The following is a 12,963-nucleotide window of genomic DNA, read 5'->3' on the forward strand; positions in this document are numbered from 1 at the left end:
GAGAAGGCTGGAATGGTCTCCCTTTGGAAGAGCCTTCCTCTTCCCTTGGACTGCAGAGGAGGAAAGGCTCAAAGAGATGGCTGCAGGGCAAGTCCCTCTCGCTCCAGCTCCCCAGCCAAGCAGCCTGGCTGCACGTTTCCCAGTTGCCACACTTCAGTTCCAGTAACCGAAGGCACAGCTCTGCTGTCCTGCGTTTCCAGGCTCTGTCCTTGGTAGGCACAAAGCCTTGGATGGCAGAGCAGAACCACACCTCTGTGACTGAATTCATTCTCCAGGGCTTGAGCGACCAGGTGGAGATGGAGGTGGCTCTCTTTGTGCTGCTGCTGCTCGCCTACACCATCACCCTCCTGGGCAACGCGGGGATCCTGGCGGTGATCCGCGGCGAGCCACGGCTCCATACCTCCATGTACTTCTTCCTGGGCAGCCTCTCCCTTGTCGACATCTGCTTCTCCTCTGTGATTGCCCCCAGGGCTTTGGTGAACTTCTTGTCAGAGAGCAAGACCATTTCCTTTGCTGGCTGCATGGGCCAAGCCTTCTTCTACATCGTCTTTGTGACGACGGAGTGCTTCCTGCTGGCTGCCATGGCCCTGGACCGCTACGTGGCCATCTGCAACCCCCTGCTCTACCCTTCCATCATGACTCGCAGGCTGTGCCTGTGGCTGGTGCTGGGATGCTACCTTGGGGGGGTCCTGAACTCTATCCTACAGATGACCTTCATCATCAGGCTGCCCTTCTGCAGCTCCAACGTCATCAACCACTTCTTCTGCGACGTCCCTCCTCTGCTGGCTCTGTCCTGTGCCAGCACCTACCTCAACGAGCTGATCCTCTTCTCCCTGGCTGGAGTCATTGAGCTTGGCACCATCTCCACCATCCTGGTCTCCTACCTCTTCATCTCCTTTGCCATCCTGCGGATCCGCTCAGCTGAAGGAAGGCAAAAAGCCTTCTCCACCTGTGCGTCCCACCTGACAGCAGTGACCCTGCTGTATGGGACAACCATCTTCATGTACCTGCGCCCCAGCTCCAGCCACTCCCTCAACACCGACAAAGTCATCTCCATCTTCTACACGGTGGTGATCCCCATGTTGAACCCCCTCATCTACAGCCTGAGGAACAAGGAGGTGAAGGATGCCCTGAGGAGAACAGCAGAAAAAATCACAGTCAGGCTTTGAACCCTCCTTGATAAAACCTGGCAGAGGATCACAGAATGTTAGGAGCTGGGAAGGAACCTCTATAGACCATCGAGTCCAACCCCCTTGCCAGAGCAGGACCACAGAATCTAGCACAGGTCACACAGGAGCACATCCAGAGCGAGTTGGAAAGTCTCTAGAGAAGGAGACTCCAGAGATGGTTGATCCTAGAGGTTGTGGAGCCTTCACTCTACTCAGAGGTTGCCCGGAGAAGGCCACGAGCAGCCTGATGGTGCTGTGTAGTCAGTCTTGCTTTGGGGAGGGTGTAGAAGAACTTGTGATCAGACAGGACAAGCTACTTCAGGTCATGGAGGGGTTGGGTAGGAGGCTGGGACTTGACGAACTTGGAGGTTTCTTTACCAGCCTCAATGATTCTGAGACACCTTTGAGGTCTCAGCAGCTGTGGCTGGTGAGTTGTGCACCTCTGTGCAGAGGGCTGCCTGTGTAGGTGTGACAATATGAGACTCATTGTCCAGAGCCTGATGCATTTCTGTAGGACTCAGTATCTGTGGTGATAAAGGTGATGGCAGCACCTTTCTGACCTCACCCTGCAGAGGCAGGAACATCACATGAAGTGACAGTGCAAGATCTTCTGCTGGATCAGCTGTTGCCACAAGAGCCCAGAGCTTTGGGATGGAAGAGCTGTGGGCTCCAGTTTGGTCAATAAATGATTTCTCACTAGGTTGGGGTTTATTTTCCTAATCTTCAACCTGCCCTCTTAGATTTTTTCTCCTAAAGAAGTGAATGTCCTCATCCAGGAGACTCCAAATCCTGTGACAATGTCAGACACAGAATCCCAGCGTGGTAGGGTTGGAAGGGAGCTCTGGAGATCAGCCAGCCCAAGCCCCCTGCCAAAGCAGGGCACCCACAGCAGCTTGCCCAGCAGCACAAGGCCCAGGGCCACTTGCAAGCTCTCCACACAAGCAGACTCCACAGCCTCTCTGGGCAGCCTGCTCCAGCCCTCCAGCACCCTCACACCAAACAAGCTTCTCCTCAGCCTCACATGCAACCTCCTGCACTCCACTTTGTGCCCTCTGCCCCTTGGCCTGGCCCTGGGCACCACTCACAAGAGCCTGGCCCCAGCCTCTTGCCCCCCACAGCTCCTTTAGCTGTTGCTGAGCACTGAGCAGATGCCCTCTGGGGCTGCTCTCCTGCAGGCTCCACAGCCCCAGAGCTCTCAGCCTTTGCTCCTCACAGAGCTGCTCCAGGCCCCTCAGAACCTTCAGAGCCTGCCCTGGACTCTCTCCAGCAGCTCCCAGTCTGTGCTGAACTGGGGAGCCCAGAACTGTTGGTATTTGAGCAGTGATTGCAGCAGTTTGGCTTCCCAAAAGCCCCCCCAAGTCCATCTATCTCCACGCAAGGAAGAAGCAGCTCCAGCCAGCCTGTAGCATTTCCACTGAGGAGGACAAGTGCTTACAGCCTGCAGGGAGGGGAATTTCCCAGCTTCATGGTGCTTTCTCTTCCTGTGCCTCAGAGCAAACCAGTCCAGTGGTCACTGTGCCCAGGACCTAACCAACTCTGCTTCTACACCTGGGCATGATCCTTCCTGCTGGGTTAGCAGAAGAGTCACTGCCAGCACTTGAGTGCAGTTTTGAACCTACCCAGAGAGGTTTATAGTGGTGCCTGTGGGTTTGTGAGATGTTCCATCCTGAGTCTGATGCTAGAGGGCAAAGCAGACATTTAAATGATAGTCCAGCTGCTCCTGCTCTGGCACACCCCAAAGAGAGACACATTTAGGCTGGAAAAGACCTTAAAGCCTGTCCCCATCCTCTTAGCCTCCGACCCTTTGGCCAGTGATGAATGTGGAGAAGATCCCCTTTCAACCTGCTCTTAGCATCATAGAATTGTTTGGGTTGGAAAAGCCCTCTGAGATCACTGAGTCCAACCATCAGCCCAACACCACCATGGCCACTCAGCCATGTCCCAGAGTGTCATGTCCATACTGCTCTTGGACACATCCAGGAGTGATGACTCCACCACCTCCCTGGGCAGCCTGGTCCAGCACCTGACCACTCTTGCAGCAAAGAAATGGTTCCTCATGTCCAACCTAACCCTCCCCTGACACAATCCCAGGCCATTCCCTCACATTCTATCACCTGATGCAAAGTGATAGATCAACTCCACCTCACTCCAACCTCCTTTCAGGGAGTTGTAGAGGCAATGAGGTCTCTCCCTCAGCCTCCTCTTCAGGCTCAACAGGATTCACAGACTGGGTTTGAGGAGATTTCTCCTGTGGAGGTTCTTCCCAGGAAGGATGGAAAGCCAAGGTCTGGATGGATAAAGGTTAAGGTTCTGATGCAGCTTGGGGGCCTGATGGGATGAGGGAGGTTATTCTTCCCCTGTACTCAGCACTGCTCAGGCCACACCTTGAGTGCTGTGTCCAGTTCTGGGCTCCTCAATTCAAGAGAGATGTTGAGGTGCTGGAAGGTGTCCAGAGAAGGGCAACAAAGCTGGTGAGGGGCCTGGAGCACAGCCCTGTGAGGAGAGGCTGAGGGAGCTGGGGGTGTGCAGCCTGCAGAAGAGGAGGCTCAGGGCAGAGCTCATTGCTGTCTACAACTACCTGAAGGGAGGCTGTAGCCAGATGGGGTTGGTCTCTTCTCCCAGGCAAGCAGCAACAGAACAAGGGGACAGAGTCTGAAGCTGTGCCAGGGGAGGTCTAGGCTGGATGTTAGAGGAAGTTGTTGGCAGAGAGAGTGATTGGCATTGGAATGGGCTGCCCAGGGAGGTGGTGGAGTGGCTGTGGCTGGAGGTGTTGCAGCCAAGCCTGGCTGGGGCACTTAGTGCCATGGTCTGGTTGATTGGCCAGGGCTGGGTGCTAGGTTGGGCTGGATGAGCTTGGAGCTCTCTTCCCACCTGCTTGATTCTGTGATTCTATGATTGTGCAACCAAGTGAATAAAATACCAGTTCTGAACTGGGTCTGTGTTTGGAACCAGGCTGCTTGGTTAAACTGCAGGGCTGGCTTGAGCCTCCTCACTTCTTTTCAGGCAATCTCACACTTTGGTCCTTTCATTTCTCATCTTCCCTCTCTCAATTTCTGCCTTTGAAGCAAAACTCTCCTGAGTTCTTTAATTGCTGCCCAGGGTGGTTTGTTAAAAGCAAAGCCAAGGACGTCATCAGTTGAGTTTGCAGCTGGAGATTTGCACTCAGAGGCAGTAGGGAAAAGGAATTCACAACCAAACAGGCAACAGTGCTGAAACAACCCCAAAATGTTAAGAGTAATAAACCCTCTCCCCTCTACCCCCCACCAAGTCTTTATTTCTCAGACCACGAGGGGCTCTTGGCAGAAGCTGAAGCTCTTCCATGTACTGGAGAGAGGTTGGTGGTTGATGTGAGAACAGGATGACATCAGGACAATAGAGATCACAGTTTTCCCTCCTCACCCCCCCAAAAAACCCAAACCCTCAACCTAATCACATTTCAGTTTCTTCAGCAGTTCATCCCTGCAAGGCCAGAGCTGTCCCCAGTCACCATAATAAGCTCCTCTGGGAGGGGACCTGGAGGTACTCAGCTGGGATGAGGCTCAAGCAGGTCCTGGAGGAAGGTTTTCCACTTAAGCTGAGCTGTGCTGGGGTTGGCAGCTGAAACCAGAAGGAGGAGATTCAGACTGGAGAGAAGGAAGAGATTGTTGACACTGAGGGTGGTGAGAGCCTGGTCCAGGTTTCCCAGAGAGGTGGGAGCTGCCCCATCCCTGGCACCATTGCAGGTCAGGCTTTTTGGGGGCTTTGAGCAACCTGCTCTGATTTGGGATGTCCCTGCTGGCCGCAGGGGGGTTGGTCTGGATCAGCCTGAAAGATGCCTTCAACCCAAAGCAGTCTGTGGTGCTGTGATCTCAGGCCATAGACTCACAGAATCTTTTCAGCCAGAAAAGATCTCCAAGATCATCAAGTCCAAGCATTACCTGACTCCACACAGAGCTGCTGACTTGTGAAGCCAGGAGAAGGGAGGCTGAGCCCCAGAGGACTGTGAAATTCAGGTCAATGCTCCAGTGCCTACATGTAGACAGGTGGATGCTGCCTCCGGGGCAGGGCTCAGCCGCACAGCTCGATTCTCATTACAGCTCTTCCAGCACCTCCTTGACATCTCAGATGTCGTTTTGCCTCGGGCATCTGGAGGTGGACAGCAAGAAGCCAGGTCTAAATCCCTATTAATACCACCAGGAGATGAGATATGCTGCTGATGGGACAGCTGAAACGAGACGTCTGGAGCTGCAGGTGGAGCCTCAGCCCTTCGAAGGGGGTCAGCAAGCAGCAGTGGCTCTGAAGTGGGGATCTGTGGCTCTGTCAAGCCATGATTAATGTCCTCCAGGGAAAATCAATGCCTGCTTTGGCTCTCTGTAGCAGAGCATGCTTTGAGGAGCTGCTGCCTTCTCCATGATGAGCCTCAACTGATCTTTCACCTCCACATCCATCGACACATCCAAATCAAAGTGAGGACTGGGAGCACTCCGAAGAAGAGGAATCCTTCCATTTTCCCAGTGTTTTCCTGTGAAAATCATGGCCTTGGGTGGGAAAATGGCTTGAGAGGAGCTGTGTGACAGCCACAAAGCTTGTCTGTGCATGGTGTGGAATTGCTCTCCTTCCTTGCCTAGAGACATGGACCTAAGGGAGCTGTATCCCTTTAGTGAAGGCTGAATGAGGAGACTGGCCTTGGGAAGCTGAGACCTTCCAAAGAGAAGCTGCCTTCTGTTGACTTCAAGTGGTGCTTGATGAGTAAAAATGAACACTCTTGGCAGACTTGGGTCTATTTAAGCCTTTGCATTTGAAAGGATCATACAACAGCTTGAGTTGGAAGGCACCCTGAAGATCAGCTAGTTCCAAACCCTTTGCCATGGGCAGGGACATCTCCCACTAGCCCAGGTTGCTCAAAGACTCATTCAAGCCTGATCTTGAAGACTTCCAGGGATGCAGTATCCACAGCTTCTCAGAATCACAGAATTAACCAGGTTGGAAAAGACCCTCAAGGTCATCAAGTCCAGCCTAATGAACTAAGCCATGGCACTAAGAGCCTCATCCAGCCTCCTTTTAAACACCTCCAGGGATGGGGACTCCACCACCTCCCTGGGCAACCCATTCCAATGCCAATCTCTCTTGCTGTGAAGAACTTCCTCCTAGCACCCAACCTGAGCCTGCCCTGGCACAGCTCCAGGCTGTGTCCTCTTGTTCTGTCACCGGTTGCCTGGGGGAAGAGATCAACCCCTCTGGGCAACCCATTCCAAAGAAGACCTCAAGCAGCTGAACTGCTTCTATCTTCAGCATGGTGAATGATAATGCTACCTCTGGGTTTGTTCTCCTGGGCTTCCCGAGCCCAGCAGCCCTGCAGGTGGCATGGTTTGTCCTCTTCCTTGCCGTCTACCTGGTGACTCTGACAGGAAATCTGGGGGTGCTCCTGCTGATCCGAAGCGACCCATGCCTACACACCCCCATGTACTTCTTCCTAAGCCACTTGTCCCTCCTGGACATCTGCTACTCCTCCACCATCATCCCTCAAACCTTGCTGAGCTTCTTCCTGGAGAAGAAGGTCATTTCCTTCGCGGGTTGCGCTGCTCAGCTCTTCTTCTTTGCCACCTGTGCCACCGCTGAGTGCTACCTGCTGGCTGCCATGGCTTACGATCGCTACCTGGCCGTTTGCAAGCCTCTGCTCTACTCACTGATCATGTCCCAGAAGCTTTGTGTGGAGATGGTGGTCGGTGCCTACCTGGCTGGCCTGATCAGCTCCATCATCCACACCGTTTCCATCTTCCACCTGCCCTTCTGCTGCTCCAAGAGGGTCGATCATTTCTTCTGCGATGGGCCCCCTCTGCTAGCCCTCTCCTGCTCTGGCACTCACCTCAGCGAGGTCACCATTTCTGCTGTGGTGGCCTTCAACGTCCTGAGCACCACAGTCTTCATCTTAGCCTCCTACTTGCTGGTCCTCTCCACCGTCTTGAGGATCCGCTCCACGCCTGGTCGGCACAAAGCCTTCTCCACCTGTGCTTCTCACTTGGTCTCCATTGCTTTGTACTACAGCAGCTCCCTCTTTGTGTACCTGCAGCCCAGCTCCAGCCACCCTTTGGAGCATGATAAGGTGGTCTCCATAGTCTACTCTGTTGCAATCCCCATGCTGAACCCCTTCATCTACAGCCTAAGAAACACAGACATGAAGAACTCCATGAGGAAAGCAAAAGGCAGAGTCCTCTCCTCCCTGCCCAACCACAGCTCCTGGTCAACTGAAAGGCTACCCTGATGTGATGAGCAGGGTTAGATGCTGCACCTTGAAGAAAGAGGGTTAGATATTGCACCTTGAAGGATGGCTAAACATCACAGCTTGAAGAAGGAGAGTTAGATATTGCACCTTGAAGAAGGAGAGTTAGGTATTGCACCTTGAAGAAGAAGGGTTAGATATTGCACCTTGAAGAAGGAGGGTTAGATATTGCACCTTGAAGAAGGGTTAGATATCACACCTTGAAGAAGGAGAGTTAGATATTGCACCTTGAAGAAGGAGAGTTAGGTATTGCACTTTGAAGATGGAGGGTTAGATATTGCACCTTGAAGAAGGAGAGTTAGATATTGCACTTTGAAGAAGGAGAGTTAGATATTGCACTTTGAAGATGGAGAGTTAGATATTGCACTTTGAAGGAGAGTTAGGTATTGCACCTTGAAGAAGAAGGGTTAGATATTGCACCTTGAAGAAGGAGAGTTAGGTATTGCACTTTGAAGAAGGAGGGTTAGATATTGCACCTTGAAGAAGGAGAGTTAAGTATTGCACCTTGAAGAAGGAGGGTTAGATATTGCACCTTGAAGAAGGAGGGTTAGATATTGCACCTTGAAGAAGGAGAGTTAGGTATTGCACCTTGAAGAAGGAGAGTTAGGTATTGCACCTTGAAGAAGGAGAGTTAGATATTGCACCTTGAAGAAGAAGGGTTAGATATTGCACCTTGAAGAAGGAGAGTTAGGTATTGCACCTTGAAGAAGGAGAGTTAGGTATTGCACCTTGAAGAAGGAGAGTTAGATATTGCACCTTGAAGAAGGAGAGTTAGATATTGCACCTTGAAGAAGGAGAGTTAGGTATTGCACCTTGAAGAAGGAGAGTTAGGTATTGCACCTTGAAGAAGGAGAGTTAGATATTGCACCTTGAAGAAGGAGAGTTAGGTATTGCACCTTGAAGAAGGAGAGTTAGATATTGCACCTTGAAGAAGGAGAGTTAGGTATTGCACCTTGAAGAAGGAGAGTTAGATATTGCACCTTGAAGAAGGAGAGTTAGGTATTGCACCTTGAAGAAGGAGAGTTAGATATTGCACCTTGAAGAAGGAGAGTTAGGTATTGCACCTTGAAGAAGGAGAGTTAGGTATTGCACCTTGAAGAAGGAGGGTTAGATATTGCAGCCTGAAGAAAAGGGTTAGATATTGCACCTTGAAGAAGGAGAGTTAGATATTGCACCTTGAAGAAGAAGGGTTAGATATCACACCTCGAAGAAGCAGGGATTAGACCTGGAAGCAGGACACCTGGAAAACATGTTTCTCCTTGAACCAAGGCTATATGCTGCCCTAGGAGGGATGAAGCTTTCCCCAGCTGTAGCCTGAGACCTGAGAGTGACCACAAACAGGGCAGGGAGCTGTTATCCAACGTAAATGCTTGTTAAGTGTGATGACAATAAACATCAGATAGTATGGAAAGAGGATTTCAAATGAATAATCAGCTTAACTTCAGCACTTTGAGTTCCAGACCAAGACTTGAGGTCATGATGTGGTGTGGTGACCATCAAAATGTTCATGGTAAATGGAGACACCTCTGCTGTGAATGTAACTTGAAGTGAAAGGACCCAAGAGGTGATGATTGAGGTCTTCCTTTGCCCCAGCCAAGGTGCTGGTGTCCTGGGGTCACCTTGTGATGGAGATGCTGCCTGTGCAGCACAGAGCTGCTTGGATCTTCCCAGCAGGTCTCAGTGGAGCACTTTGCCTTCCTTTGGATTTTTTATAATGAACATGGAACCATAGAATATTTTTTGGTGGAGAAGACCTTTAAGGTCATTGAATTCACTCAGCACTGCCAGGGCACCACCAAAACGTGACCCTCAGCACCACAGCTCCACAGCTCTGATAGAGCCCTTCAGGGATGGGGACTCCACCACTGCCCTGGGCAGCCTGGGACAGGCATTGACAACCCTCAAGGGAAAGAAACGTCCAACCTAAACCTCCCTTGGGGCAACCTGAGGCCCTTTCCTCTTGTCCTGTCACTTGTTCCTGTCACCTGTTGGCAGCAGAGCCCAGCCCCCAGCTGGCTCCAGCCTCCTTGCAGGGAGCTGCAGAGAGCCAGAAGCTCTCTCCTCAGCCTCCTTTTCTCCAGCCTCAGCACCCCCAGGTTGCTCAGCTGCTCCTCACAAGACTTGTGCATTAGAACCCTCACCCTGCAGTGGTTGTGTGTGACTCTTACTCCACTGGGTTTGTTTTCAGCACCCTTCAATGGTCCATCAGCTTTCCCTGCTGGTGGCAAAGGGCTTCCTCAGGGCACAACTGACACAGAGGTGTTGATAGTTGGGCAAATAAAAGCCAGCTGCCCTGGGCTTGGCTGTCACAGAGAGTGGGGAGGTTGGAAGGGAGCTCTGCAGATCACAGTATCACACAGTATCACAGTATCATCAAGGTTGGAAGAGACCTCAGAGATCATCAAGTCCAACCCTTTACCACAGAGCTCAAGGCTAGAACAGGGTACCCACAGCAGCCTGTGCAGGAGCACAATGGTATGGAGGGGTTGGAAGCTCTCCACAGGGGGAGACTCCACAACCTCTCTGAGCAGCCAGCTCCAGGCTTCCAGCAGCCTCACACCAAACAAGTTCCTCTTCCATTTCCTTTCTCTTTTCCTTCCTTTCATTTCCCTTCTGAAGGCCAGGTGGTGGCATGGCCAGCCTGGGCAGCTCTCTCTGGCAGAGCTGCTCTTGGAGGTGTTGGTGCAGCCAGAGAGGTTTGGGGCAGGGGTTAGGCATCAAGAGGGAACCTCTGCCAAGCAGGTCAAAATGATCATCACCATCATTAGCACAGTGACTCGAGAAGGTCAAAACACTGATCAGCTGCAGGAGGGTCCTGAGGGAGAGCAGTGTGCACAAACATCTGAGCTCACACTTCATCCAAGATAAAACCCCCGTGCCAAGCAGCCTGGGTGATCTTCTGAGCAGCTTCTGCTGTGGCTTCACTTTGTCACAGTTCCTGAAGGAGCTGCAGGCACCACATCTACCAACATCTCCTTCTAAAGCAGGTAAAGAAAGGGTTGATATCTGCAGCTGCTGACCCAATTGCATGCTTGAAAGTGGTTTTAGTACAAGCAGAGTGAGAAGATTCAGCCCAGGGCTCTGCTGCTCTCTGACACCCCTCAACCCCTAACACACTTCACAACACTGCTTCCACTGGGGCTCGATTGCCTTATCTCTTTGTGTGCTTCACAGCACCAAATCCCAGCAGGGTGGGGTTGGAAAGGACCTCTGGAAACCATCCAGTCCGAGCCCCCTGCCAAAGCAGGGCACCCACAGCAGCTTGCCCAGCAGCACAGTGCCCAGGGCCACTTGCAAGCTCTCCACACAAGCAGACTCCACAACCTCTCTGGGCAGCCTGCTCCAGCCCTCCAGCACCCTCACACCAAACAAGCTTCTCCTCAGCCTCACATGCAACCTCCTGCACTCCACTTTGTGCCCTCTGCCCCTGGGCACCACTGAGCAGTGGTGGGCCATCAACACAACACAGCTAAACCACAGCAGGGTCATCCTCTGTGAACATCTAGAGGTGTTAATAGCTCCTTCACCTCACTGACTCCAAAACTGGGGCTAAAAGCAGGGGTATTGTGTATTGTGTCCCCCCCCTTAAATCCCACCACTTATGGATGAAGCCTTGATGTTTCCACTGCCTTTCTCTCTCAGGGCTTTATTTCACTGATTCCTTGATCTTCCAAGCAGGTTCACCTTGGAGAATGGTCCCACAGCAGCTACAAGCTGGAGAAAACCTAACTCTTTGGTCTGGCTTCATCCTCTTGGGCTTCTCTGATGTCCCAGAGCTCCAAACTACCACCTTCAACATTTTCTTACCTCTCTATGTGTGCACAGTGCTGGCCAACCTGACCATGGTGCTGCTGATCAGCGCTGACCCCCAGCTCCACACTCCCATGTATTTCTTCTTGTCCCATTTAGCTTTCATTGATTTTTGCCTTTCCACTGCTATCAGCCCCAAAGCTCTGGAGACCTTCCTGCTGGGGAGAAGCCACATCTCTTTCTTGGCTTGCTTTGCCCAGATGTATGTTTACCTTGCTCTGATTGTCTCCGAGTGCTTCCTGCTGGGGGTGATGGCTTGCGACCGGTACGTGGCTGTCTGCAAGCCTCTGCTTTATGCCACCACCATGTCCAGGGCGAGCTGCTGGAGCCTGATGGTGCTGGTCTACACCACAGGCTTCCTCAGCTCCCTGCTGCACATTGTCCTGGCAGGGAGGTTGTCCTTCTGCCAAGCCAGGAACATCAACCACTTCTTCTGCGAGCTGCCCACCCTCCTGCTGCTCTCCTGCTCCGACACCGGCGTGAACGAGACCTTTCTGGTGGCCCACGCTGCCTTCAACATCCTGAGCTCCTTCCTGGTAATCCTGCTCTCCTACACCTACATCCTCCACACCATCCTGCAGATCCCTTTGGCCAAGGGAAAGCTGAAAGCCTTCTCCACCTGCACTTCCCACTTGATTGTGGTCACCACTTTCTATGCTCCGGGGGTGGTTGTCTACGTGCAGCCTGGCCAGGCGTGCTGGAGGGACCAGGCAAAGCTGGTTGCAGCATGTTACACCATCCTCACCCCCACCCTCAACCCCCTCATCTACAGCCTGATGAACAAGGAGGTGAGGAAGGCACTCAGGAGGGTGTGGGTAAGGAAGCTGGTGCCACAGCTACCCCGGATTTGGAAGGGTATTTGAAGCTCTCCAGTGCTTTGGAGGTCCTGAAGGAGTGTTGCTTGTGGGTCACTGCTGGAGAAAAGGAGGTCACACAGCAAGCACAGGCTGTGCAGGGCTCCTCAGGAGTGCTCCTCCAACAGCACAACGAATTGGCCACTTCTAACAGCTTCAGTTTGGTTCAGTCACTGTGTGAGCCTTCGGCAATGAAGCAGAGGAATTAAGAGGCTCTCACCTGCAGTGCTGGGGTCAGATCTGGAGCCTCAGCACAGCAGAGACAGGGAGCTGTTGGAGCAGGGACAAGAGGAGGCCACAGCAATGCTGGCAGGGCTGGAAGCCCTCTGCTGTGAGGCCAGGCTGAGAGAGTTGAGGTTCAGGCTGGAGAAGAGAAGGCTCCAGGGAGACCTTCTGGTGGCCTTTCAGTGCTTCAAGGGGTTGGGGACAGACTTCTGAGCAGAGCTTCTTGTGACAGGCCAAGGGGTGATGGTTTGGAACTAACAGAGGGAGATGCAGACTGGAGAGAAGGGAGAGATGTTTGCCCCTGAGGGTGCTGAGAGCCTGCCCCAGGTTGCCCCAGAGAGGTGGGAGCTGCCCCATGCCTGGCACCACTGCAGGTCAGGTTGTTTGGGGCTCTGAGCAACCTGCTCTAGTTGGGGGTGACCCTGCTGGCTGCAGGGGGTTGGACTGGATGAGCTTCAAAGGTCCCTTCCCACTCAAACCATTCCATGCCTCTATGACCAGCAGAAAGCACAAAGCCACAGTGTTGGCCTGTGGGGCCCTGGAGCTGTGCTAATGACTTGTCACAGGCACACATTGCCAGAAGCAACCCAAACCCCCTTGGGACCACCTTACAGCTTCCCATCTTTCCCTTTTTGGGCTGACCAGC

At 52.7% G+C, this 12,963-nt stretch overlaps 3 protein-coding genes across 3 annotated transcripts; all 3 read left to right on the forward strand.

The window, feature by feature from the left end:
* Positions 1-224: 224 nt before the first annotated feature.
* LOC135186037 (olfactory receptor 5G9-like) lies at positions 225-1,169 on the forward strand. Its single transcript, XM_064163400.1, has one exon. The coding sequence runs from the start codon at positions 231-233 to the stop codon at positions 1,167-1,169; it is 939 nt and encodes a 312-aa protein (XP_064019470.1). The 5' UTR covers positions 225-230.
* A 5,272-nt stretch (positions 1,170-6,441) lies between these two features.
* On the forward strand, positions 6,442-7,410 carry LOC135186361 (olfactory receptor 5AU1-like). Its single transcript, XM_064164009.1, has one exon. It carries the CDS (start codon positions 6,442-6,444, stop codon positions 7,408-7,410), a length of 969 nt encoding a protein of 322 aa, XP_064020079.1.
* A 3,710-nt stretch (positions 7,411-11,120) lies between these two features.
* On the forward strand, positions 11,121-12,101 carry LOC135186362 (olfactory receptor 8I2-like). Its single transcript, XM_064164010.1, has one exon. The coding sequence runs from the start codon at positions 11,121-11,123 to the stop codon at positions 12,099-12,101; it is 981 nt and encodes a 326-aa protein (XP_064020080.1).
* Positions 12,102-12,963: the final 862 nt, after the last annotated feature.

This window comes from Pogoniulus pusillus, chromosome 24 (genome assembly GCF_015220805.1).
Source record: "Pogoniulus pusillus isolate bPogPus1 chromosome 24, bPogPus1.pri, whole genome shotgun sequence".
Taxonomy (NCBI): Eukaryota; Metazoa; Chordata; class Aves; order Piciformes; family Lybiidae; genus Pogoniulus; species Pogoniulus pusillus.